This window comes from Lutra lutra, chromosome 9, assembly GCF_902655055.1.
Source record: "Lutra lutra chromosome 9, mLutLut1.2, whole genome shotgun sequence".
Classification (NCBI taxonomy): domain Eukaryota; kingdom Metazoa; phylum Chordata; class Mammalia; order Carnivora; family Mustelidae; genus Lutra; species Lutra lutra.
In genome coordinates this window covers 127614266-127640564 of record NC_062286.1, presented here as the reverse complement: position 1 = coordinate 127640564, position 26299 = coordinate 127614266, and the positions used below count along the sequence as shown (strand labels likewise).

Below are 26299 nucleotides of genomic sequence, written 5' to 3'. Positions count from 1 at the left end.
CCCTGACAAATACTGGTTTCCTTCACTCACTAACAACATGTTCACTGCAGAGCCCTTGATCCTTGTTCTAAACTCTACTTAGAATGCTCCTCCCCAAGCTCTCTGCTTGGCTACCTGCTTTCCATGCTCCAGGCCTCAGCTCAGTGGTCACTTCCTCAGAAGAGGTCTTTCCTGGCCACTCAGTTAAAGCAGCACACTCCTCACCCATCTACTACTGCTCATCCCATTACTGTGTTTCTTTCCTTTGCATCATTCATTATAATCAGTAATGATCTTCATTTACTTATTTGTGTGTCATCAGTCATCCCTATAGAAATCTAAGTTCCATAAAGGCAAAGACTTTTATCCGTCTTGTTCCCTGCTATAGAGCCAGCCCCTGGAACAGTGCCTGCACACAGTAGGTGCTAAATAAATCTGTGTTGGATTTCAGTAATTTCAACTTGTTAATAAAAAGCTCTGGGTGTGTGATTGATTCCTGGTTGCTTTAAGGTGTTGACAGTCCTTGACAATGGCTTGTGGCATAAAGTTAAAGGAAAACATGGCCTCAGCTCAAGACAGACTTAAGACAGTGTGAAACTCAGCTCCAGGGGTGCCTGGGTGGCTCAGTGGCTTAAGCCTCTGCTTTTGGCTCAGGTCATGATCTCAGGGTCCTGGGATCGAGCCCCGCATAGGGCTCTCTGCTCAGCGGGGAGCCTGCTTCCCCCCCCCCCCCTGCCTACTTGTGATCTCTGTCTGTAAAACAAATAAAATCTTAAAAAAAAAAAAAAGAAGAAAGAAAGAAAGAAAAAGAAACTCAGCTCCAGAGCTTAACACGTGGGGCTCTGAATAAGAAACTTACCTGACTGAAGCCTCAGTTTACTTGTGTGTAAAATAAATACAGTAATGATATCTGTCTCAAAGGGTTCTAGTGAATATCACATGCAAAAAATAGGCAAAGTCTTGGTAGCAGCAAGCCTTCAACAAATACCAATTCACTCCCTTTTAACAGAAATCCCAGGGGTGCCTGGGTGGCTCAGTGGGTTAAGGCTCTGCCTTCGGCTCAGGTCATGGTCTCAGAGTCCTGGGATCGAGTCCCCACATTGAGCCCCGCATCGGGCTCTCTGCTCAGCAGGGAGCCTGCTTCCCCCACCTCTCTCTGTCTGCCTCTCACTCTACTTGTGATCTCTGTCAAATAAATAAATAAAAATCTTAAAAAAAAAGAAAAGAAATTCCACGGAGCTGGGTAACTTCTGATAACATAGAAGCTGCCTGCTAGCAGAGGGGGCTGCTGTCTCTCCCACCTCCTCCCACCTGCCGTTCCTGTGTACTCATTTACTTTCCAGCTTTTCCTCTCTAAAACAGAGAGTCCATCCTCTGTATTATATCATCAAGTAGGTGAAGACTAGATATATAACCTGATTAATGAAGGCAATATTCAAACCAAGGTGTGTTTCCCTTTGTTAAGATTGTAAAATAGAATTCCCTGAATTTCAATTCTAATTATTTTGCTTTTCACAGCTGATGTACTTGGACCACTTTTGAGTTCTTTTAGATAGAGTCAATCTTTTTATTCAAAACCTTGGCAGTCACTGAGAGTGCATGTGGTTACTCCTGGAAGAACTCTGTTCCTGTTTCAGAACCTCTCACATGTTTTGGGGGTGTCCAGAAAGGGAGGCCAGGGGAATGTTCTTCTGCTCAGGTTTGTTGCCCTTGTTTCAGCAAACACTGGAGGGCCAACTAGGTGTCAGCTTCATTCTGTGCTCTGGGAATACATTCTCAAACCAGACAAAAGTGCTCTCACGAAACATATTGTAGAAATAAGGGGTGAGGTTGGGTTGGAGATGTAAACTGGACAGCCGTCGTGGATAGCTGGCACAGAACTGAGTATAAAGAAACATGTAGGAGCTTTGGAGCTCACCAAGATTTATAGGTTGGGAAGAGGAAGATCTGGTAAAAGAGCCTGCCTTCAAGTCAGAGGGAATCCAGAAGAGTCTGAACTTCTGGAGGACACAGGAGGAAAGTTTCAGGACAGTGGGACTGCTCAGTGTAAAATGCCCCTGACAGATCAAGTCAGATCTTGAGATCTGACCATTGACCATAAGAGTCACTTCGGAGGAGCTGTGGACACATAAACCAGATTGGAGTGGGTTCTAGAGAGAGATCCTGGATTAGTTCAATGTTTACTGAACGCCTACTATGCACCAGGTACTGTTCTAGGCAATGCAGATTTGTCACTGAACAAAACAGACAAAAACTTCTGCCCTATGCCACAGACTCTACATTCTAGTGGGGGAAACTGATAAGGTTTGCGCCTCACAGAAGAATGGAAGAAAGGGAAGGGGAAGCATTGGGACTGACAACTCTGTCAAGGAGCTGTGATGTCAAGGGGAATGCATGGAATTGGGGGACAGCGTTTGGAGAGTGATGTGGTCTCAAGGAAGGGGAGTGGTGTGTTTGTTGTTGTTTTTTAAAGATTTTATTTATTTATTTGTCAGAGAGAGAGCGAGAGAGAGAGAGCACAAGCAGGCAGAATGGCAGGCAGAGGCAGAAAGAGAAGCAGGCTCCCCGCTGAGCAAAGACCCGGATGCGGGACTCCATCCGAGGATCCTGGGATCATGACCTGAGCCCAAGGCAGAGGCTTAACTGACTGAGCCACCCAGACGCCCCTGGTTTGTTTAAATAGGAGATATTAGAGCATGTTTGTATTTGATTAAAATGAGCCTATGGAGAGGAAACAACGGACAGTGTAGGGGAAAAGAATAATTCTAGAAGACAAGTCCTTAAATATGCAGGAGGAAAGAGGAGCTGGTGTTCTGAGATGTTGGGACCCATCACACCTACTTGTGGCTTCCTGGCTCACGGCACCCACTGCTTCCATGTCCTTCCTCCCCAGCCAGACCATGAGTTTTTCTGAGGCCCGTAACTGCTTTCTCTGTGATCTGAATTCACTCTTCCTCTCCCGCTGCTACCCCTTGTGTTTGCAGCTCATGCAGCATTTTCATAAACATCGTCTCACTCGGTACATACAGCAGCACAAGCAGTCTGAAATGGCTCCCAGGCCCAAGCCACGTGGTAGGAAGCCATCTACTCCTACCCTACGGCCTGATCACACCCTCAGAACCCCACTCCTCTGTCCTCTGCACACACCTCTCCACATCCCATAGGTCTGGAAATATCTTAATCATCCTCCCAGATCCAGCTTGAGTGACACCTCTTCTTTGAAGCTTTCCCAGAATCCACCCCCAAACAAAGTTAATCATCCCCTCGGCTGTACTCCACTCCACCACAGTCTAACTATGCATTAACTTGTCTGTCTCCCCCAGGGATGGAACAAAGCTGCTGACGTGCAAAAAGCCTGACAGGCCCGCTCAAATCGGCAGTGAATGAATGAATCAGAGAGCTGCGAGTAAAAAGTGGTCAACAGTGTAAAACAACGGTACTGAAATCCATAAAAGGTTTAGCCATTCTTGCCTTAGGGGCTGGAATTCGATCCCCAGCCCCCCACCCCCCATGCTGTTCAGGGACTCCTCCAGGAGGGGATAAAGTGGGAGGTCCCAGCTGCCCTGCAGGTTGTCAGGGGGCAATCCTCAGCTTCTCTGGGAACTGCCCTTAGCCAGGGGAGCTGCCTCGCCCAAGTGCCCTCTCCTGGAAGCAGCCATCCTGTTAGACCAGCTGATAAGGGGAATAAAGACCTCGCCCCCTAGCCTCAATCTGAGATTATGTCAGCAGCGCCCCCCTTGTCCACTCCAGAGCTTCCCCTGGGACAGGCTGGGGCCTGTCCCAGGCCATTGGCTGTTTAACTTCTGCCCACCACCTTGCTGTCTTCCCTGTCCTACAGGTGATATTCCCAAGGGCACTCCAGTAAACCTGCGCTCACATCTCCCTCTGGGAGTCTGGTTCCAAGGAACCTAACCCAAAATACCCATTTGGTTCCCCGGGCCAGAGCGGTGTCTGTGGCATAGCACATGTTCAATAAATATTTATTGCATGAGGATGTCCCTGTTTATTTTCTCGTCGTCTCTCTGCTAAGGTTCCTCCCAACTGCCTGCCCTTCAAGGCCTCGTATACAACGGACGCTCAATAAAAGCCCTGGCTATAGGTGGTTGGGGGTGGGGAGCAACACACACTCAGAGCCCCGGCCAGACTGAGCGCCGCAAACTTGGGGCCTCCCCCCCGCAGCTGCGGCCGGGACACGGAAGGGGGGGCAAGCCAGCTCCGGGTCGGGACCACCGCCCGCGATTCCTCGGGGAACCAGCACACAGGGCAGCGGGTGGGCGGCCACTCACCCGTCAATTCCGCGCAACGGTTACTTTTTAAGACGCCAAAATGGCGGAATTCTTTTTATTCTTTCTCTTTATGGCAAAATAGTAATAATCCCATTTCCCGTTATAAAAATCGGAAATCAATGGTAGGAAAAAGAAAGTTTGCCAAATGACCCATTTCCTAAGAAACCTCAAAGCCCGCCCTCTACACCCTCCGTCGTATTAATGAAAAACTCTTAATTGACTGCATTTCGCTAAAATCGGAGCCGCCGCCTCCCCCGCTCGGGGTCGTGGCCCCCAGCCCCGCTGCCGCCGCCCCCGCCCCGCCGCGCTCTGCCCGGACCCCTTCCGCTCCGCTCCCCTGCTCTCCTCCCCAGCCCGCGCCCCCCGGCCGGCGGCGTTCGCCATGGGCCGCGCGCCGGGGTCGCGCACCCGGCACTGGCGGCAGGGCGGGCTGCAGGGCGGGCGGCGCCCCGCATCCCGGGCCGAGCCCCCGCCGAGGGCTCCCTACCTGCGAGGCCCGCCGGTGGCCGCCCGGCGCCGAGCTGCCGTCCGAGACCCGCGCCGCGCGCGCCTGCGCGCACAGGGGGCGGGCCCGCCTCCCTGCAAGACGCGGGGCGCGGAGCGCGCGCCGAGCGGGATCAGGGGGCGCGGGCCCGGCCGCGTGGGCCTCGTGGCCTCTCCTCGCCGCGACCGGAGGGCTGCGCAGGCGAGGCGGGTGGGGATTCATCCTGCCCTCCGCCGTCCGCGTCACGGCCAGCAGCGCGCAGGGGGCGCGGGGCTCGCCGAGCCGAAGAGCGAGCCTGCTGGCCCCCAGCTGAGTGGTCAGTGACAAAGACGGGGTTGCCCTCCCGCACGCACGCGGGCTGGGTCGCTGAGCTGTCCAGTGCCTTCCCACCGCGACTGCCCCATCCCCTCCCTGGAGAAGTGGAGCCAGGGAGCGTCCGAAAACGGCCCCAGAGGGGGCGAAGGGCTTTGGGACCAGAGGATAGGAGGCCCAGGGCGGCGGGTTCCGATTCAGCCCCTGACAGGCATACAGGGCCTCATTAGCCGCGCCTGCGTTTAGATGACCTATTGCCATGGCTTCTAGTGTGACCTGGAGGACATCACCTTATCCTCCCGGTACTTCATTTCTCCATTTGTAAAGACTCACTGGTTCATGGCATATGGTTCCCGCTGTGGTGTTACCTTGAGCAAGTCACTGCCGCTCCGTGCTTAAATATCCTTGATCTAACTAGTTACATCTCTGTTGTTGGTTCTTATAGCACAAAATACCTCCTTTTACACTTATCACAGCTGTAGCTTCACATAGATTTGTGTAATTGGAGAGGTTAAGAGACTGCAAGCTCGGGACGCCTGGGTGGCTCAGTGGGTCTCTGCCTTCGGGTCAGGTCATGATCCCTGAGTCCTGGGATTGAGTGCCGCTTGGGCTCTCTGCTCAGCGGGGAGTCAACTTCCCCTTCTCTCTCTGCCTGCCTCTCTGCCTACTTGTGATCTCTGTCCATCAAATAAATAAAATCTTTAAAAAAAAAAAAAGACTGCAAGCTTCAAGAGAGACAGTTTCTTGTATCCTTAGCACTCAACTGGATACTGAGTGGGTGCTCAATAAATATTTGCTAGTAATATGCTGCATGCAGATAACAGGGAAACTCTTGGTATAGCCTAGAGCTGGGGGCCCCCCTCCCACACAAAAGGATTAAACCTAATACCTTATTTTACAGAAAAGGACATTGAGGTCCCTTTGGCCCAAGGTCATGGACACAGGTCGGACCTCCAGGCTCCTGACTTCAGTCCAGATGAGAAAAGGATTCCTAAATAATTGTAGACAAATTCCCCAAATTGTGATCATCGGGTTTAAATTTATGCAGACTTTATTCTGGTTGCTACACCAACGCATTACATGTGTTCTTCCTTGCTGCAGTGTCAATTTTTAATCACATCTCATATTATTGGGAACTGAATAGCATCGGTTGAGGATGCTGGTTGCCATAACAATAGCGGGCTCTTCATACACACCAATACACACACAGCCATCCTCTTGTTCTCTCATCTCTACCCAGACTGCTTGTTCTAGATTTTCCAAAAGATTTATTTTAGGTGTTGGATTATAAGAAAGTGGTGAAACTACACAAACACATGGCTTCTCAATTACAAATGTGTTTTACAGTGATTCAGACAGACAAGTGGAATCTGAGCTAGCAGGATGCAGGAACCAACAGGAATTGCTGAGACATCATTGTTCTGCCCATTAACAGTCTTAACAGGTGGTCCTAGCACTTTCAGTGGTCCTGCTTGCTTGAACACCTTCAGGGATGGAGAGCTCCTCCCAAGCTGATGGGATTTGGGGATGGTGGCTTCTCCTAAGGCCACCGTTTGTTCCACTGCTCCAGTATGCCCTCAGGAACAAGGAAGCAAGTCCTGTCCTTCCCTCAAGTGACAGACCCCTCTTGTACAAGTCAATAACCCCCACTGTCTACTCCAAGTTGACCTTCTACCCAAGAAAGGACCCAAATTTGTTTGAAATGTTAACAGAAGCACTAGGAAAATTGTTAAGCCCACATCTGTTTCTACAGAATTCACCATTGAGGCAGTCTATCCATTTGGGAAAATAAAAATATGCCCTTTTTGTTCAATGTGAACATCCTTCTGGTTACGACCTGACAGACTTTACTAATAGGGAGCCTTTTCTAGCATAAACACCCCAGAATCGTGGGTAAAATATTACAAGAAAAAAAGCAAACAGAGGAGGAAGAGTAAATTCATGGCTGAAAAGGGTAACAGGAAGAGCCAGAAACAAAAGAGGGAAACAGAGCCATGGAGGTAGGGGTGGCCTGATGTCTCTCCTGTCCTGGAGGTGGTTATTGATTAGAGATGGGGACCAGCTGCTAGGGACTTGGGTTTCATCACACACTTAATGGCAGGAGATGGGATCTTAGGTCTAGGTGATACTGGGAGTAGTATGAACTGAAACCAGTGTAAGGACTGGACACTTCTCATACCCAGACTACGTATTTGTGGACCCATAGTGGGAAAGGCAAGGGAGACCCAAGTTCCCAAACATGATCAGCTTCAGGTCTTGCTCTTCCCCACGCATGGCTTTGTTACTCAGAACTTCATTGATACAATTTTATTTGGCTTTGAGACTGGAAGCTTATGTTTGTAACCGCTAGAACTTGTTTCGGTGAGGGCCAGAGCCTCAGCTATTTCCCTTACCCCCATCCTGCTAAACATTTGAACCTTGTTCTCAACATACTGATAGAATTCCTGTCTTAGGACACTGAGACACCCAACAAAAAAGAAATCACTCAATCAAGGCATATTTACTTTTGTGGAACAAATTAGTTAGTGGCTTAGAAAAGCACAAATTACTTTGTAGTTCAGGAGGTCAGAAACCCAAACTGGGTCTCACTGGCTCTCAAGGTGTTCTATTTCCCAGTACCAAGGACTTTCTACCCAAAGAACTGCTTGTCAGTGGGGACAAATACCACTTAGGAAAGGTGGTCCAAGATCCTGGTCTCTGTACAAGGCAGTATGTTGCTTTCTTCTGGCTCTATCTGCTCTAGGCCATCTTCTGATTTCATTTTTCAGATACCTTCATGTCCTAGTGCACTCGGGCTACTAGGACAGAACACCAGACAAGACTATGGCTTACAACAACAGAAACTTATTTCTCCCAGTTCTGGATGCTGGAACATCCAGATCAAGGCGCTGCAAATTTCATGTCTAGTGAAGTTTTCATGGCTTCACAAACAGCCATCACCTTGCTGTATCCTCACATCGGGATTAGGCTGCCACATGAATTTTGTGGAGATAGAGTCCATAGCACTTCCTAACACACAATCAGCTATTTGGAATGGGATTGCTAGGAACTTACCTTCCAATCTCCTTTTTTTTTTTTTTAAAGATTTTTATTTATTTATTTGAGAGAGAGACAGTGAGAGAGAGCATGAGTGAGGAGAAGGTCAGAGAGAGAAGCAGACTCCCCATGGAGTTGGGAGCCTGATGTGGGACTCGATCCCGGGACTCCGGGATCATGACCTGAGCCGAAGGCAGTCGTCCAACCAACTGAGCCACCCAGGCGTCCCAATCTCCCTTCTTCTTCCACTCAGGAACAAACACACTGGCTTTCTGGTACAAGCCAGGTACTTGGGTCAATGTTAGCCAGATATGAGGGAGGCAGAGTAGGTATGGTTATGTCCCTCAGAAAAGCTTATCTACTGAGAGCTAAGAATAAAGTTCTTTGGTGTACTTGTTAACTCAAGAAAACTTTTCCTGGCTTTGGATAGCCAATGAAAAAAGCAAACTTCATCAAGTTAAGTGCGATGTTTTGTACTTTATTGAAATAGGAAATATTTACTTGTTATCTGTTAGGGTCATGACAGGAAACATGGCATACACTCTAAGTAAATTTGAAGAGAATTTAATAAAGGGTCTGTTTTTAAAGGTATGCGTCAGTTGCTGGAAATTCACAACTGTTAGCAAAAGATCACTGGGGCTAGGAAAATGGGACAGTGGTTATCGGGACTTGGAAAAAGAGGGCTGTAGGTAGAAGACACTATGTCCTTCCGATGAGGGCCACCACCAACCTAAACTCTACAGGGAGGGAGCTGTTGGAAGTATTCCAATCTTAAAAAAAAAGAAAAAAAAAAAGTCAAGTATCTGTTTAGGCAAAAGAAGTAACTCCCTAAGTTTTCCGTTTTCATTCATCTGCAGGTTGGTGGATTTAGGCTGGGCTGTTGTTTCAAGCTATAGGTGGCTGAGGCTAATGGACAGCTCGGCCCCACTGGTCTCATCTCCTACCAGCAGACCTACAAAGGGTATTATTGTCATGGTGATGACTGAGATGCCAAAGACCAAGCCTGTTTGTACAAGTGCTGCTTAAGCCTTTCCTCGTGCTACAGTAACTACCACAATTTTGGTGGCTTAAAAGAAAAATGTGTTACCTTACAGTTGTAGAGATCAGAAGTCCAAAATAAGTTGAAGGGCCTGTTTAGCCTGGAGAGGACCTTCAGAGTCAAGCTGTGGGTAGGGCTGTGCTCCGTGCAGAGGCTGTAGACAATTTAGTTTTCTTGCCTAGTGGTCCCTTCCGTCTTCAAGGCTGGTAGTGAAGCATCTTCAAATCTCTCATTTTGCTTGTTTTCACATCAACCTTTTCTGATCTTTTTACTTTTAACCTTCCTATTGTAATTACACTGGACCCACTTGGATAATCAAGGATAATCTTCTCATTTCCAGACTTTAATCACATTTAAGAAGTTCCTTTTATGACGTAAGGTAACATAGTGATAGGTTACAGGATTAGAAGGTAGGCATCTTTGGGGAAGGGAAGGGTAACATCTGGTCTACTAAACATGTCATGCCTGCGAAAATTCCACTGGCCAAAATCAAGGGACAGGTGGTACTCTGCTTATAAAGCGGGGGGCAGGGAGGGGAGATTTATAGAAATATATGTAGATCTATGAACGAATCTGGCAAGGCTCTTACCAAGTGTTTACTGAATGTTTGGACCATTATGACTCAGGATATTACACTGATCAGCTTACTACAATCACAGCCACAGTTATCGATGCTGGGTCTGCAGGGGTATGTCATCTGTAGCAAAGGTGAACGAAAGCTGTAACTTTTAAGATTTTACTCATTCCAATTACAATGCTGTTGTGTACTCTACAACCACACTGAAATTTATGCTCTGAATTTCCTTCTCCCCCTATTCCTGTTACCCAGAGCAAGAGAACACATTATTTGCTTAAACACTCTGAAAGAGCGGAAGATATTCTGTAGGGATATTAAAAAGTTTCCTCCCTCCTTTGCCAGAACTGACCCAGAATTCAGCTAAGCATCTATTAGGGCAAGGTGTCCACATACTACTTGCTCGTTCTGAGCAGTTTTTTTTTCATGATTTAAAAAAAAGATTGGTATTCATTCATTTGAGAGTTAGAGCACGTGCACACACGCACAAGCCGGGGGCGGGGGGGGGGGGGGCGGGCAGAAACAAAAACAAACTCTCCATCCCAGGACCCCAGGATCAGGATCCAAGCTGCAAGCAGACACTTAACTGAGCCATCCAGGCGCCCCTGCTCTGAGCAGGTTAAAGCAAATCTGGAGTGCTGTCTCTGACTAGCAGGCCCCGCTCTGTAAGAGGGACCTGACCACCCAGAATACAGGGAGACAACAGAGATGGTTAGGGGCTTTAAAACTGCCACACTGAGACAGCTGAGGGGATGTTTAGCCTGCAAGAGAGGACCTTCACAAGAGCAGAGATCCAGTGAGAAGCAATGAACACCCATGGGCCCAGGTTGTACTTGCTAAATACCATTTCCAAATAAAGATAACCTGGGTTCATTAGAGAAATGGCTGCTTCCACGTCTGGGACTAGAAAGTTTAGAAATCCCACCATATTAGAAAGCAAGGAAACTGGTAAGATTACTAGGGCTCCTTTGAATGAACTCAGGAGGCAACCTGAGTTGACTTCCACTGACTAAAGATAGAAAAAGGCCATACCAGTAAGGAGAACTGCCATGGATTGAAAAAAAAGGTGTTTAAAATCATGAATTCATGGTTTAATGAGCCTAGGCAAAGATCATCAATGCCTCCCAATGACAATGACAATACATATCCAAGTAGTTTTGGGAAGGAAAAACCCCCCACCATAATCTGACAAAGCCTCTAGAATAATGATCTCCAACTTGAGCATGGACCAGAATCATTTGGAAGGCTTATTATAACACCACTATGGCTGGGCTTCAATTTAGTTTCTGATTCAGTGATCTAGGGTGGGGCTTGAGAAACTGCATTTTAAACAAATTCCCAGAGGATGCTGCTGATATTACTGGTCCATGCACACTTTGAGAACCACTGTTCTTAGGTCCAGAACATGCTAGATGATACCATGAGAATGCAATCAGCAAAATCAAGACTTAGAAACTACTCAACAGTGACCATCAACAAATATACTACAAAGAACAAGAAATTGGGGTGCCTGGGTGGCTCAGTGGGTTAAGCCGCTGCCTTGGCTCAGGTCATGATCTCAGGGTCCTGGGATCGAGTCCCGCATGGGGCTCTTTGCTCAGCAGGGAGCCTGCTTCCCTCTCTCTCTCTCTGCCTGCCTCTCCATTTACTTGTGATCTCTCTGTCAAATAAATTAAAAAAAAAGGGGGGGGCTCCACAGATCCCTAACCCCATTAAAAAAAAAAAAACCAACAAACAAATTGAGGAGACTTAAGATGTTTTTTAGAGGTATACAGTGAACTACCCTCAGCTAGAATGTCTAGGATTTCCTTCAAAATTACCTGGAGAGGAAGCAGAGAGATCTGTATTGTTAAAGCCGAGTAACTACCCAAGGTTCATCACTATTCTCTAGCTGTGTCTGCAATCTTCTAAAATCAAAAGAACAGCAATATATTTAAATAGCGCACTCAAAGCTGTTTAGGATAGCTAGAAAGTAGTAGTGGTCAATTACTCTCATACTTGGGCACCATATTCAGCAACTCTGCTTTGCATACCTTTTCCTCCATTGGCTAGAAATTTTAGGGTTTGACTATTTACAGAATGTTTTAGTAAGAACAGCTAATCTTTAAGGATTAATCTTTAAGGATCTGCCAAAAGTGCTTGGATAACAGCATTTACCCGCACAACACTAGAGGGCACTATTTTCTATGTGAGGACGCAGCTTATTTATTTCCAGTTCATCTTTGCCATCTCTCATCTATTTAAAGTGGCCTCCTGCTCTCTTCTTGGCCCTGGGCTAGAATCACTCTCCTGCTTTCAGTGGTAATGGAGTATTATCTGTTGCCAATAAAGCTCTCCCTTCAGCAGCTCTTAAATTTGAAAATGACTGGCTCCCTCCCTAAAACCAAAAACTCCTTCTTTTAACTTTTTTTTTTAAGGTTTTATTTATTTGACAGACAGAGATCACAAGTAGGCAGAGAGGCAGGCAGAGAGAGAGAGGACGACGCAGGCCTCCTGCGGAGCAGAGAGCCCGATGTGGAGCTCGATCCCAGGACCCCGAGATCACAACCCGAGCTGAAGGCAGAAGCTTTAACCCACTGAGCCACCCAGGCACCCCTCCTTCTTTTAACTTTGTAAGACTGTCTATTCACAGAAATAGTGACTTACAGGTTATTATAAAATGACTAGATACGGTGCACTGAGCACAGTCTCATTCTTGTGATATTCCTGCTAAAAATGCAAACACGAGGAAACATCAGACAAACCCAAATTGAGGGAAAATTCTACAAAGTTAACTGTCCTCTACTCTTCAAAAATGACAATGTCAAGAGGACCCGGTCTAGATTAGAAGAGACCAAAGAACCAGGACAACAAAATGTGGCAAATGATCCTGACTAATGGAAAGATTATTAGCAGACCACTAATGAAACAGGACTCTGGACCGTGGAGTAGAAACTACGGACGCTATTTTTGGTAGGCACTGTAGTTACACAGACAGTGTCCCATTACTAGGAAATAGTTTTTAGGGATAGAACAGCAAGATGTCTCTACTTTCCTAGGATTCAGGAGGAAAAAAACCAAAAAACCCATGTAAATGAAACAAAGTATAATTAGCGAATTTGAAAAGGGTAGTTTTTCGTACAGAGTTTTCCTATTTACCAGAATAATTCTACTTGAAAGTATGTGCATTCTGTACTTTCTGAGCCTTCCTCAATCTAATTTCTTGAGTGCTTTTCACTAGGAATTATCTGACACACATTTTTTTCTAATGCTTCAGGGCTGTTAGGAACTGAACTAGGCTTTAAATCCTACCTCTGCTTATAAATCGTTAATTCTAGGACTTCCTTAGAAAGGACACTGATCATAGGTATAAATACATGGATGTTAACAGTAAATAAAAATTTAATTACAAGTAGTTTCCTAGGGTCTGAGCTGCAATACTTATTGTTACCTGTCTTTGTAAAATTCCAGTGACCTATGATAAACTACCTGGGGACTATCAATTTTTCTAGATTTGCATTTCCAGAAGGATACACAAAAAAACTAGCAATCCTGGCTTACTCCAAAGGGTCAAAGGTGGAATTTGCTGTTATTAACTCATGCTTCTCTTCCAACTTCTGAAGGAACCACAATTCCTTCCTGCTCAAGTATAAAAACTTAATCACTGGGGCACCTGCATGGCTCAATTGGTTAAGCAGCTAACTCTTCGCTTCCGCTTAGCCACAATCTCAGGCTCCTGGGATAGAGCCCCCAGTCAGGCTCTGAGCTCAGTGGGGAGTGAGTCTGGGGATTTCCTCTCTTCCACTTGTGTGCTCTCTCTACAATAAATAAATAAATCTCAAAAAAAAAAAAAAAAAAGTTAGCCATTAATAAGTACTACACTGGGGGCCCATCTGTGGGCTGCTGTTACACAGCCAAGACAATCTGAACAAGCTGTTGAGGACCTAGATCAATTACATAATCCCATCAACTCACCCTTTTCGCACACAGTAGCATACATGGTGTTAAACATACATATATCCATCTTATTCCGGAAGTGGTACTGCTTAAAAAAGTTCGAACTTTAATGTTTGTAAATTTACCAGGTATTAAACTATGTTAAAACTCTCTATATTCTCATTGTTTGATACTTAATGTTAAAAGTAGTATTTTTCATTCCTGCCACATAAGCCACGGGATTACTTCAATAAAACAATGTTGGTACTGAAAAAGTATTCAGGAGTATACTTGTCAGTCATTTAAAATAGCAGATCTCTAAGTAAAAACAAGTTGTAGAATACCACTCATGCTAAGAACAGCTTGTTGCAACAGATTTTAGGACCAAAATTTAGGCACAGACATATTGTTAACAGCAGCTACCTTAGCCAAAGGGCTCTAAGGAAAGACACTTTATGTTCCTAAGTACGTATACTTTTGTAATTAAAATTAAGTCAAAATTTAAGAATATTTGGGGCGCCTGGGTAGCTCAGTGGGTTAAGCGTCTGCCTTCAGCTCAGGTCATGATCCCAGGGTCCTGGGATGGAGCCCCGAATCAGGCTCTCTGCTCAGCAGGGAGCCTGCTTCCCCCTCACTGCTGCCCCCCCAACCCCCGCCTAGCTCTCTGCCTACTTGTGATCTGTCAAATAAATAAATAAAATCTTAAAATATATATATATATATCTTAAAATCATTCAAGTGCTGGGACGCCTGGGTGGCTCAGTTGGTTAAGCAGCTGCCTTCGGCTCAGGTCATGATCCCGGCGTCCTGGGATCGAGTCCCGCATCGGGCTCCTTGCTCGTCAGGGAACCTGCTTCTCCCTCTGCCTCTGCCTGTGCTCGCTCTCTCTCCCTCGCTCTCTCTGACAAATAAATAAATAAAATCTTAAAAACAAAAACAAAAAAAATTAAAAAAAAAAAATCATTCAAGTGCCATAGGACTGAAATTGAATAGTGACAAAACACTTTCTGAACACAAGGTGAATAACAATGTGAAGTTTCCTAAATGTAAACTGCCAAAGTTTAGAGTGCTCCAAGTCCTAAATTAAGGACATTAGATTAAGGATTTTGGAAAAGGTGATTAAAGCTTCTTACTTTTCCTGAGAAATTATTATTATGGAAAATGTTCAATCACTACAAGGTGAAAACAAGTAAATTTCGTGTGAAAATAAGGCAAGACAATATAAAAAAGGTTTCGTATGCTTAATTCTTCACAGTAGCAGATAGTACTCATTATGGTACTATTCTAAACACTTCCCACTTACTAACCTTTATTTTTATTATTTTTAAAGATTTTATTTGACAGCGCGAGCAAGCACACAAGCAGGGGAATGGCAGGCAGTGGGAGAAAGCAGACTGTTGAGCAGAGAACCCTACATGGGGCTCAATACCACGCTTCTGGGATCACGAGCTGAGTGGAAAGTAGCCCCTTTAACTGAGTCGCCCAGGCATCCCTAACCTTTGTTTTTAAAAAGATTTTAAAGCAATCTCTATACCCAACATGGGGCTCAAACCTACAACCTTGAGATCAAGTCACATGCTCCACCAAGCCAGCCAGACACCCTAGGTATTAACCTATCTTCACAACTCATGACTTATGCTTACCATTTCCCGGGTAACACCCAAGACTGACTGGTAAAGACTTTTTCCCCCAAGATAAGCCATCCACTATGTTGATCCTAAACGCAGGTCTCTGGGGAACTGAAAACAACGCCCTTTTCTCCTACTCAAGTCAGGAATGGCTTGCCAATGGCCAACGCTAGTTCAAAAAACCATGTGCCAAATGTTTGGCACTAAGTGGGAATACAAATGAATTCAAAACGAGCCTTTCCCTCAGTAAGCATTTTATTGAGGAGATAAAGCATAAAGTGGGTTAACAAAGTGGGAAAAAGAAGATACCAAGATGAAGGTAGTAACAACACAGGACTGGAACGTCATCACAGGAACTGGTAGGACTCAAACTGGCCTTAAAGGCACTATGGCGTATCAAACAACATTATCAGGTAAAAGAAAGGGGAATCCTCATGTTGCTCATTTCTGTTTTTGCTCTCTGTTTAATACTCTATCCAGCCACAGATGTACACATGGCATGTTGTAGACGCTCAGATTCTACTTATAAGTCAGCAAGAACTAAACATTTCAGTGAACTCTGCTCTTAAGTGGGTCAGTGTTCTAGGGCTTTAGCATATCCAATGATGTACAGGTCCACAGGTATGGACTAGGACTAGGTTTTCACTAAGTTGGTCTTTACTATTACCAGAAAACTTATGGGTATAGGCATTTACCTTCCAATTACCCACTTTGGGGGCAGCTAACAATGTACACAAAACCTATTACTAAGTGATGTTACACTAATACAAGAAAACCCAGTTGAAGGATGACTTTACAAAGTCAAATTTCACATTGTGCTATTTCCCTTCCTTTTTAAAAGGCTGTGGTTTTAAAAGCTTTTGTTTTTTCCCTGAAAACAAGAGACCTTTGGTCAAAGCCAATTCTTAAACCAAATTTTGAAAGGCAGCTGGAGATGTGCCTCTTCATGTAAGAGTTGTAATTTCTGTTCTTTCAAGTAGGCAAAATAATGAACTACGACTGTAGACACCAGTGTCTTCTCTGAAATCCTGAAGTTTATACTGGAAAAAAAAACCCATTTCATATGAATATCTAAATTTTAGAAGTATGAAAGTAAAGAAAATAAGGTTATGGAAGAAGCATTAATCTTTTGGGGCACTATATTCCTAAGAGTAGGCTCTAAGATTTTGTAAAAGGAAGCCCAGAAATTTCTCAAAAACAAGTCTTTTTACTCATTATCAAGTACTCCCTGCTACTCTGATTCTGATGCCTAAAATCTTTGACTCCTTTTTTTAAAAGTAGCCTCATTTTATCAGGTATGCCTTCTGGATTATTTGAACCTATAAACCAACTCTAGATTATCATGCTTTCTAGTCATACCTGCAGCATGATGAGCACCATACCATCATGCCCTATTATATAGTACAACCCAGCCCTTGATACCTATAGTGACAGTTCCTAGAAGATATAAAAGCTGAGTCAAATAACCTACATCTCAGTTCCAAACCAAGGTTAATGAGTGCTTTAATTTCATTGAAAAGTACCTGAACAAAAAGATCTAAGGTAATTCATTTCTCAAACTGCAATTTCAACTAATTAGGTCTACAGATACAGGGACTAACTGGTTACCCAGTACCTCCTACAAATTTGCAGTATAATTTGGCTTCCATAGCATATTACACTTCATAATAAAGTACAGAAAGGTTAGGGTTTATCTACGTAAATCCTTTTCAAGCCAACCATATGTCGTAAAGTTACAGGGATGATCTAACCCATTATTACATAACCTCATCAACTACAAGGAGGACTGACTGTTGGGTAGAATTTTACTTTAATAAGCAACTGATTTTACCAAGCAACCTGTTAAGTGCCTGTTAAATGTAATGATCTTCCAGCAGAAAATGCAGTATTTGCTTTCCCACTTTGAACAAGAATAAACTAAATTTCCAATCAAAGAAAGGCTACTTCCATTTTTATATGACAAACATTGAAGACCACAGAACCATACTCTAACAGAACACTAATTACACTGACCACTTCCAGAAAGTAGAATTACTAGGCTAAATGGGATCCCAAGTGTTAAGAACTACTTCTTCCAAGAGTTTGAGCAAACTTAAGTTTAAAAAGTTTCATTATTTAAAACCTACTAATTTAGGCAAAATCATGTAACGGACTACAAAATACCTTTTATTTTTAACTTAACTCAAAGGGGCAGATAGACTTTGGCAAATTTGATTAACAGCACAAATGTTATCCAAATGGAATAATTTATTGCTGGTCTGAGACTTGCCTTCTTTTACACTTATGTAATTTACAGTTTCACAAAGAACAAATTATCAATATTTAAAGGAATTTAAGTGACCTATTCAGTAAGGCAATCAACTTGGTAGCAAATTTTTATTGAAATCTTACATAACTCAAGCTTTATAAAAAGCCAACATAATTGAAAATCGGGATCTCCCTCTAAAGCCTTAGGTATTCAAAGCTTGAAACGGTTAATTTAAAAGCAAACAAAACAACAAAATCCCTGCAGCAGATCCTGCTGAAATACTTAAAAAAAAATCTAAATGAGCTTAATCTTTACAAAAGTTATTTTAGCTCAAAAGCTATAAAATCAAAGTTATCTTAATTCTACAAAGAAGGGAGAGGGTCTTTGACTTCATGCCACCATTTCTTTAGAACCTCATTTTTTTTTTCATCAAATTTGGCCACAAATTAAATTTCTGTGTGCCCCATTTTCAGGAGATTCCTCTTGCAGAAGAGGCCAAGTACAAACATGGAAGAGGAACTGCCTAAGCAAGTAGGAAAGTGTTCCATAATAGTGTGCAAAGAATATAGAGTTCTAGGTTAATCTCTGGAACTCGATCTGGACCGTGATCTTGACTTTGAATGAGATCTAGAGCGGGATCTTGAGGCTCTTTTTGGTGGAGGGGACACGGACCGTGCCTTTGAGGGTGGGGCAGGTAGGGGTGAATTTGAACGAGACTGGCTTCTTGATCTAGATTTTGACTTTATATCACCTTTTCCATTTTCTTTGGGGGAACGAGATCGAGAACGAGACCTGCTTCGAGATTTCTCATACTCCTTAGATCTGCTTCGAGAGCGCGAACGGGAGCCCCGATCAGACTTGGGCTTTGATTTGCTTTTTGATCTAGATTTCCTGCCTTTTGATCGAGAACGTGATCGACCTTTGCTCCGAGACCTGGATCTGGACAAGAAGAGTCGATTTTCTTTTCAGTACCTTGACAGAACACACAAGCACAGTAACAATCAGAATAAAAAACTTAACAGATTATTTACCGGGAGCGGCTTTTTGAGATACTTCGAGATCTACTGCGGCTGCTCCTGCGACTCCTACTTCGTGACCTTCTTCTAGACCGTGACCTATAACCAGAAAAACAATAAAAATCTTTAATCTCAATACATCTCAAAACGAACTTTTGTCGTTTACAAAAAATTATACGCAAACAAAATGTAATCGTTTACTACAAGTTAAATCCGCCCGAAAGCATCCTGGAAAAGAACCCAATGATGCGCAGCAAAAAGGACACCAAATACTGAACTTGTTTCAATTAAGTTCCAATTCAAGTACTGCCATTTGATTTTCTCTGCTCTTGGCAAGTACTGTTTCCTTTCCTTTCCCCCATCTTTCAGCAAATTACCTTGATCTGCTTCCAGAGTAAGATCGCCTATGGCTTGTTCGTGGCTTATCCTCAATGAGCCTAATATTCCTGCCATTTATTTCTGTACCATCCAGCTTATCCAGAGCACGCTTCATGTCAGAGTAGGAACGGAACTCAATCACGCCTTCATTTGTGCGTTCTTTGTGAGCATCCGCATAGGTTACTTCACCTGCTTGTCTCATGAAATCCTAAGAAAGCAACAAGACTGGTCAAACCTAGAAACGTAAAGAAAAAGATCTACGTACCATACTCAATTCTCAGAAGTAAAATGAAATAAAAGCCTACCTTTTCAACATTAGTCATATTATTTTTATCTCAAATTATAGCACATACCTTTAAATCTTGCCAACTGCAACGACTAGAAAGGTTTTCTACAATTAGCCTGAATTCTGTACGAACAGGTGGTCCGTATTTGTCTCTGCCAGAGGTTCTCCGACTGCTGTATCCACCTCCACCACCTTTATCACATGAAGAGAACAATTAGATGCTTTGTAATGATAGGGATGCATGTTTTCTTGAAAGTTAGTACAAACATATCAACTTTTATATACTGGAGTAGGACTTTGCTATTATATTGCTAAACCTTTGATACAGTTGTGATTTGCCATAAATTAAATTAAGGGCAAGTCAAATAGACTAAATCCAACTAAACTTCTCCTACAATCTGTTAGAGAGTGACTGCTCCTTTATTCAATTTACCTCGCTAAGTTTTATTTTACAGAACATTGTAAAATATAAAACTTAACTGATTACATGCATTTCTACATTTTACAAAAATGTTTACTAGTTACACTAAGTACTTACATCACAGTGTGAGGTTTTTGGTGGTGGTTTGGCCACAAAACACGCAAGGTAACAGTCACCTAGTTCAGATTAACCAGTTTTGTCTAACCCTTGGAATCCTCACCATCACCCTGCGTCTAATGGCAAAAGGCTGCTGTCGTCATGGCTTCCGGTAAGGTCAGCCAAAGGGTCATAGGGCAAGGGTCACACAATGTATGGAAAAGCCAAGGCCAATCAGGAAAGGCAGTCATCTTAGCCTCAGTGGACACAGCCTCAGCCCCATTGGTCACTTTCAAATTGAAACATCAAGGACTTGTTAAAAAGTTTGAATTCAACATGCAACAATTTCAACATCAAACATTTAACATAACCAAACCCCTCCCACCTCCTCCCAATAACATGCCCCAACTAGTTCGAATATAGCATAAAGCTCATTTAAGTCTACTTTGTGGTACTATACCACATTTCTTCAAAACAGCATTTTCTTTGGCCCCCGCCAATTTAATTAAATCTAAGATCTAAACTTAATACCCTTCCCCTGACCCCGTCCCCACCCCCCACCCCCACCCAGCCTGCCCTCAAACTTCTACACTAACACATTCCCATTTCTAGCTAAAGCACTGCCAGGTAAGCAAGGGGAATATAACAAATACAGCCATCCCTCACCTCCTCCGTGGGCAGAGCCCACGACAGTGCTGACAGGGGCCCAAACCACCCCCCTCCCAACTTAGCAAATAGCCAAAAATAAGAAAATTTAACCCGCCCCCCCCAAACACCCCAACCCTGGCTAAGCAAAACCCACAACCCAGTCCCCGCGCTCCGGCGTCCCGTGGCTGCCCCGGGCAGGCGCGAAGGCAGCAAAGCCCGGGGACGCTGTAATCAATGGACCCCTGCCACCGCGCCTGCCCGGGCTGGGAGGCCCCACCCCGCCCACCCTAAGCCTGCGCCCACCCTAAGCCCCGCCCCCAGGGTCCCAAGGACGCGGAGCGCGCGGGGGTGGGACTCACTGCGGCTTCCGTAGCTGTAGCCGTCGCGATCGCGGCGCGGGCCCCGAGCGTGCTCCACGATCACGCGCTCGCCGCAGAGCTCTTTGCCGTTCAGCTCGTAAACGGCGTCGTCGGCGTCGCGGGAGTCCTCGAACTCCACGAAGCCGTACCTGGGGGCGGCGCGAGGGCCGGGAACCAGCAGGCGTCGTTAGGCCGGGGACGCGCACGCGCGCGCTCCCACTCCCCGTGCGCGGCCCCGCGGCCCCGCGCCGCCGCCATCTTGGAGGCCCTGCCACGCGGCGCCGCGGCCTTGGCCCTCTTCCGTCCAGCAGGGCCCCGCCGCTGCCAGAGCCGGGGCGTTGCGGGAGGACGCGGGCGCCCAGGCCCGACTCACCCATTTTTGAGGTCTATTTCGAGGAGGCGGCCATAGCCACTGAAAAAGCGCTGGATGTCCTTCTCCCGGACGTTGTAGCTAAGGCGTCCTATGTAGACGCGCGGCATGTCCGTGGCGGGCAGGGGCCCCGAAGGCTGGCTATCGAACAGCGGACCGCAAGGCAAAAGCCGCGGTGCGGGTGCGGGGACAGCGAGAGCCTGTACACGCGCCTCACACCGCAGCGGCGGCCGAGTCCAGCCACACAATGGTGCGCGCGCGCCAGGGTTACGCTATAAGGGCGGGCGGGCTGGGGGGGCGGGGCCGGCGCGTGACGTCAGCGCGCAGCACGTACCCTCCCGCGCTGGAGCCCTGGGCTGGGGGGTGACTGACAGGTCCCCGTCCGCGAGGTTTCCGTGAGGTGAGGTTCTGTTCGCTCACACTGTTTTCTGCACGCATCTTTGTAAACGCAGTGTCCCGTTGTCGAGCCACAGACTTGTCTTCTAATTTGTACTTTCTACTAAACTTCCTCTCGGTGACTCTCCCGGGACAGGCGCTCGGGAGGCCGGCCGGGAGGATTCCGGTTTTTCATTGGTTCTCGAGGTTGTCATAATAGGCCTCCGTGGTCTCTGATTGGCTCCTGAAAGCGAGGCTGCTCGTTTCTGCCGCTGGTGCGCTCACGGTCAGCTTGGCGGGGAACCGGCGCGCGGGGCACAGATGATTAGCTCATTTCACCGCTTCCCGGGCTAGAGCTCCGAAGTCGCTGTGGCCCGGTCGGGATCGCGTTGTGAACGCCCAGCCCTACTGGTCTCTGTCCCTGGTGGTCTCTCTTTCAGCCATCGTCAGCCTTGACCGCCTCGCGGCACATCCCCCTCTCCCTCCGTGGGCCTTTCTGGAAGCTCCGGCAGCTGGAGTCAACTGTAGATTGCTGTGTACCTGGTCATTCCACGCTCGCGGTGGGTGCTCGCAAAGGGAGCCCCTGACCCAAGAAAGTCGAGCGAGACCTGACAGCCCTCTTGCAGAGGTGCGCTGTCCCCGGTGTCCCAGCGCCCTCTTCCCCCAACAGGTTGGAAGGCACCTTTTCTAAATGTGGCAGAAATTAATAGAGATACCTTTTAAAGCTGGAGAACTATATGAAAACCCCGAAGAAATAAGTTTCAGTGGAGAGCAGAAGGCCCTGGTGTACTCTTGAAACTTGACTACAGCAAAAAAGGCTGGGAATGAGGAAGCAGAGAGACGGGGAACACCCGGAGAGCACAGGGTCACAGAAGCCAAGAGAGGAAACCGTATCAGTGAGATACCACTTGCTGTTCAAGTATCTCCGAATACTCCAGCTCTTTTTGAGTGGTCCAACCTCAGTATTCTTCAGCTGGTTGAAAGAGGGCGATTTTGCCCTCCAGGGGACTTTTGGCAGTCTAGACGCAAGCCCGTTGCAGGGACGGGGGAGAAGTGTTAATACTGGCATCTAGTGGTAAAGCCTGAACAGCCTGTGGTTAAAGTTAGGTAAATAAAATACAACTTAGATCTTTAAAAATTCGTGGGCTATTTTAATTAGGGAAAAGAGAATTCAACGATGAGACATTTTCACACTCATCAAATTGTCAATATTTAAAAACTTGTTAAAATTCATTATGGGCGAGAGGTGAATTAAGAAAAGCACCGATACAGTGTTGGTTGTACTGAACATTCCTTTTGGGAAGGTAATGGGGTAATAATATCCTTACTAAAGGCTATGTACAGGAAATGGGGTGTTGCTGCCTCTCTTTGCAGTTCATTTGTCTAAAGAGAAAGATGCAGCGGTGTCATCCTCTGCTTCCTCTCACCTCTCTTTCCCCAGAGCTCAATGACAACCCCCCTCCTTTTTTTTTTTTTTTAATAAATAATCTCTGTACCCAACATAGGGCTCAAACTCATCACCCTGAGATCAAGAGCCACACACTCCATGGACTGAGCCAGCCAGGTGCCCCACAATGGCTACTCTTACAAAAAAAAAAACTCCTAACGCACCAGCTACAGACGAAGACACAGTCTCAAATATCATCATTAAAGGGAGTGTTGGGTCCTCAGCATTCTGTGGAGTCTTAATGATCTAACTCACCTCTGTTGATATTTCGGAAGAACAACTCAAAGGAGAAATCATAGATGTACAGCACAGGAGTTCCATTTCTTTAGATACCTACAATTGTGGCAAATAAAAATCAGTCTATTGCTGATTCTAAAATTGTGGAGAAAATTGCTGAAATCTGTCATAGAGAGAGTGTTAATAACTTTGAATCCATAATTTCCCAGATTGGACAGTTTAGAGTCCACATTGTGGTTTTCAATCCCAATGCCATCTGATTTAAAGTGTGTGTAAGCTGGATTCTGGTAGGTTTTGCTGTATGATGTCTGAAAATGTTAGTTAGCAGAAGCTGTCATCCTGAGTGGATTTGGGGTGAACCATGGCAACTCAAGTATGTTTACTTGGAGTGGAGCAAATGTAGCAGGAGTTGCTGCAGAAATGGAATTCAGAAATGGAAATTGTCACAGACATAGTTTTTTATTTTATTTATTTATTTGACAAAGATCACAAGTGGGCATAGAGGCAGGCAGAGAGAGAGAGGGGGAAGCAGGCTCCCTGCAGAGCAGGGAGCCCGATGCGGGGCTCGCTCCCAGGGACCCTGAGATCATGACCTGAGCCAAAGGCAGAGACTTTAACCACTGAGCCACCCAGGCACCCCAGGGACATAGTTTGAAAGAGATGGGAAGTAGATGATTGAAAGAACCTCAGAAGGGATGAGATTAAAGGTACTTTCCAAATGCAGTATTGGATTAAATGTTGCCAATGTTGGGGATCAACGAAAGTGTCTTGACATGTTGACAAATGTCTGCTGAGACACAGAATTGCCCCCTGAGGTATCGCTTGTGACAGTGAGGGCATGTATGGCACTGAGAATGGGCTTCTTTTGCGTTCTAAGTGTTCAAGGATTAACCAGAATTTTCACCAGAAGTGGCAGGATAACAAGGTTTCATCACTCAAGGCAATGGGATATACTGAACTATTTAAATATCTGCTCTCATCTGAGCAATATGACAAGGAAATGTAATCATCCACTTATGATTAACTGTGAATGTGCCGTTTTTTGTTTTTTTATTTTCTTTTCTGAGTACATGAGTTTGGGCCAACAGCATCAAGGCACATGCCCATTAAAACATGCATTAAGAACCTATAAACAAATAAAATCTATTAGTGTCAAGTGGAAAAAAAAAATGCACACAGTGACCCAGAGATATAAATTTGTGAGTTAGTCACGAACTGGATGGAAACCCCAAAAGAGTACATTTAGATGGAGAGCAGAAGAAAATTCAGAACTACACTCTGGGGAACTGTATTAATTCCTATATATAAAGCGAATGGCGGCTCTAAAAATTACCACCAACTCCGTGGTTTAAAGCAACACAGGTTTATTAGCTTACAGTTCGGGAGGTCGGGAGTCCAAAATGGTCCACTGGATTAAAACAGGTTTCAGCAGGGCTGCATTCCTTCTGGAGGCTCCAGGAGGGGGATATATTCCTTTGCATTTTCCAGCTTCTAGAGACTGGATTCTTTGGCTTGTGGCCCCTTCCCCCATCTCCAAAGCCATGAATTTTGGTTGAGACCTTCTTGCATCCAGTTACTCTGACCCTGGCCCCTGCTTCCATTGTCAAATCTCCTGATGCTGAGCTTCCTGCCTTCCTTTTAGGAGACCCTACTCCCACCCCACCCCCATGATTACATTGGGCCCACCTGGATAATCCAGGATACACTCCATCTCAACATCCCTGACCTAATCCCTTCTTCTTCTTCTTTTTTTTTTTCCTAAGATTTTGTGTATACATTTGTCACCGAGAGAGAGAGAAAGAGAGCACAAGCCAGGAGAGCAGCAGACAGAGGGAGAAGCAGGCTCCCCACTGAGCATGGAGCCTGATGAGGGACTCATCCCAGGACCCCGGGATCATGACCTGAGCTGAAGGCAGCCGCTTAACCAACTGAGCTGCTCACTTCTGCAAAGTCCCTTTGGCCATGTAAGGTAACATCTTGTATTCTGGGGAGGAGGATGTAGACCTCTTTGGTGGGGGGCTTTATTCTGCCTGCCAGGAAGACTCTGGAAACTTCAATATAGGAAAAGAAACTGGGAAGAGAGGTAGGGAAAGAAACTAGAGTATAGTGTCACAGAAGCCAAGAGAACAAAGGGATTCAAGGAGGCAGTGAGCCACCGACAAGCTGAAAGCAAATGAGGCTTTGACCCAACCACCTTAACTCCTGGAAATCTTCTTGATAAGAGGATTAATTTGTAAAACCTCAGGCCCTAGGATGGTATTCTAGCAATGGAATACTCTGTAACCACTTAAAAAAACATTAAATTTATTCATTTAACAAATATTTTTTGTGTGCCTACGATGTGCCAGGCACTACTCTTGGCCTTGGGAGTAGAACAGGGAAGCTGTATGTCAGGGTTTGGAAGCCACCACCTTAGGTGGTTTCCTGGCCTGCCACGCATTTTGTAAGTTCAGTTCTGTTGGAATACAGCCATACCCACCCCCTCACCTGTGGTCTGTGTCTGCTCTGGAGTGGACGAGAGCAGGATTGAGCAACGGCCACGGACGCGGTCTGCCCACAGAGGCTCAAGGATATATGAGCGGGGTCTTCAAAGAAAAAGTTTGCCTGCCCCAATTCATGCTATGAGCTTTAAAAAGATGCCCATGGTACGTTGTTAAGTGAGAAAGGCCAGTGTTAATATACATGTGATTACATTTGTATAAACAGCAATGGGGGCCCTAAGCCTTCAAGCCCCAACACTTTGAGCATGTATGTGTGTGTTGGGTTGGGTTTATGGTTATCTTCAAGCATCAGTGAGGGCAGGTCCTACATACTCATGGCCTCACTAACTTTCTCCCAGCATTCCTTACTCCTCCTCCTCCTTGCTTCTCACTATGCCTTGAATGTGCCAAGCACACACGCACCACAAGGCCTTTGCATTGAATGGCTCCCTGATTCTGGAGCTCTTTTTTCCTATGGTGTCTTTCCCCATCTCTGGTTTCTGTTCAAAATCACCTTATCATTCCTCTAACCACTTATTTTTTTTTATTCTTTCATATTTTATTTTTCCCCAGATTTATTGAGATGTTATTAACACACAACATGGTTAAGCTCATGGTAGAATGTGTGGTGATTCAACACACAACAGTTCAGCGAATGCAAGTTGGTCACAACAGTCAGGCTGGT

General features: G+C 45.5%; 2 protein-coding genes across 10 annotated transcripts in view; both read right to left on the bottom strand.

Annotated features, from left to right (window-relative positions):
- L3MBTL1 (L3MBTL histone methyl-lysine binding protein 1) overlaps positions 1-4501 on the bottom strand; it is a 34115-nt gene extending 29614 nt beyond the window's left edge. For 6 of the 7 annotated variants that reach the window (XM_047745360.1, XM_047745361.1, XM_047745362.1 and 3 more), the window contains exon 1: positions 2821-4500. In XM_047745360.1, the coding sequence (XP_047601316.1) occupies positions 2821-2881 (61 nt within the window). In that variant the 5' untranslated portion in view covers positions 2882-4500. Of the gene's footprint in view, positions 1-2820 lie in introns of all 7 variants that reach the window. The other variant, XM_047745365.1, reaches the window with a different exon arrangement.
- Positions 4502-15713: 11212 nt separating this feature from the next.
- Positions 15714-21339, bottom strand: SRSF6 (serine and arginine rich splicing factor 6). Of its 3 annotated transcripts, XM_047745374.1 has the most exons (6): positions 21079-21335; positions 20706-20854; positions 19249-19373; positions 18895-19103; positions 18533-18616; positions 15714-18440 (listed from the first exon to the last, which is right to left on the bottom strand). In XM_047745374.1, the coding sequence occupies exons 1-6, from the start codon at positions 21183-21185 to the stop codon at positions 18080-18082; spliced, it is 1035 nt and encodes a 344-aa protein (XP_047601330.1). In that variant the 5' UTR covers positions 21186-21335; the 3' UTR covers positions 15714-18079. The 3 variants fall into 3 exon arrangements, 2 of the variants coding, with proteins under 2 accessions (XP_047601330.1, XP_047601331.1); XR_007130051.1 differs by lacking the exons at positions 15714-18440; positions 18533-18616 and adding an exon at positions 19720-19987 and having other exon boundaries at positions 19086-19103; positions 21079-21339; XM_047745375.1 differs by lacking the exons at positions 15714-18440; positions 18533-18616; positions 18895-19103; positions 19249-19373 and adding an exon at positions 19431-19987 and having other exon boundaries at positions 21079-21339.
- Positions 21340-26299: the final 4960 nt, after the last annotated feature.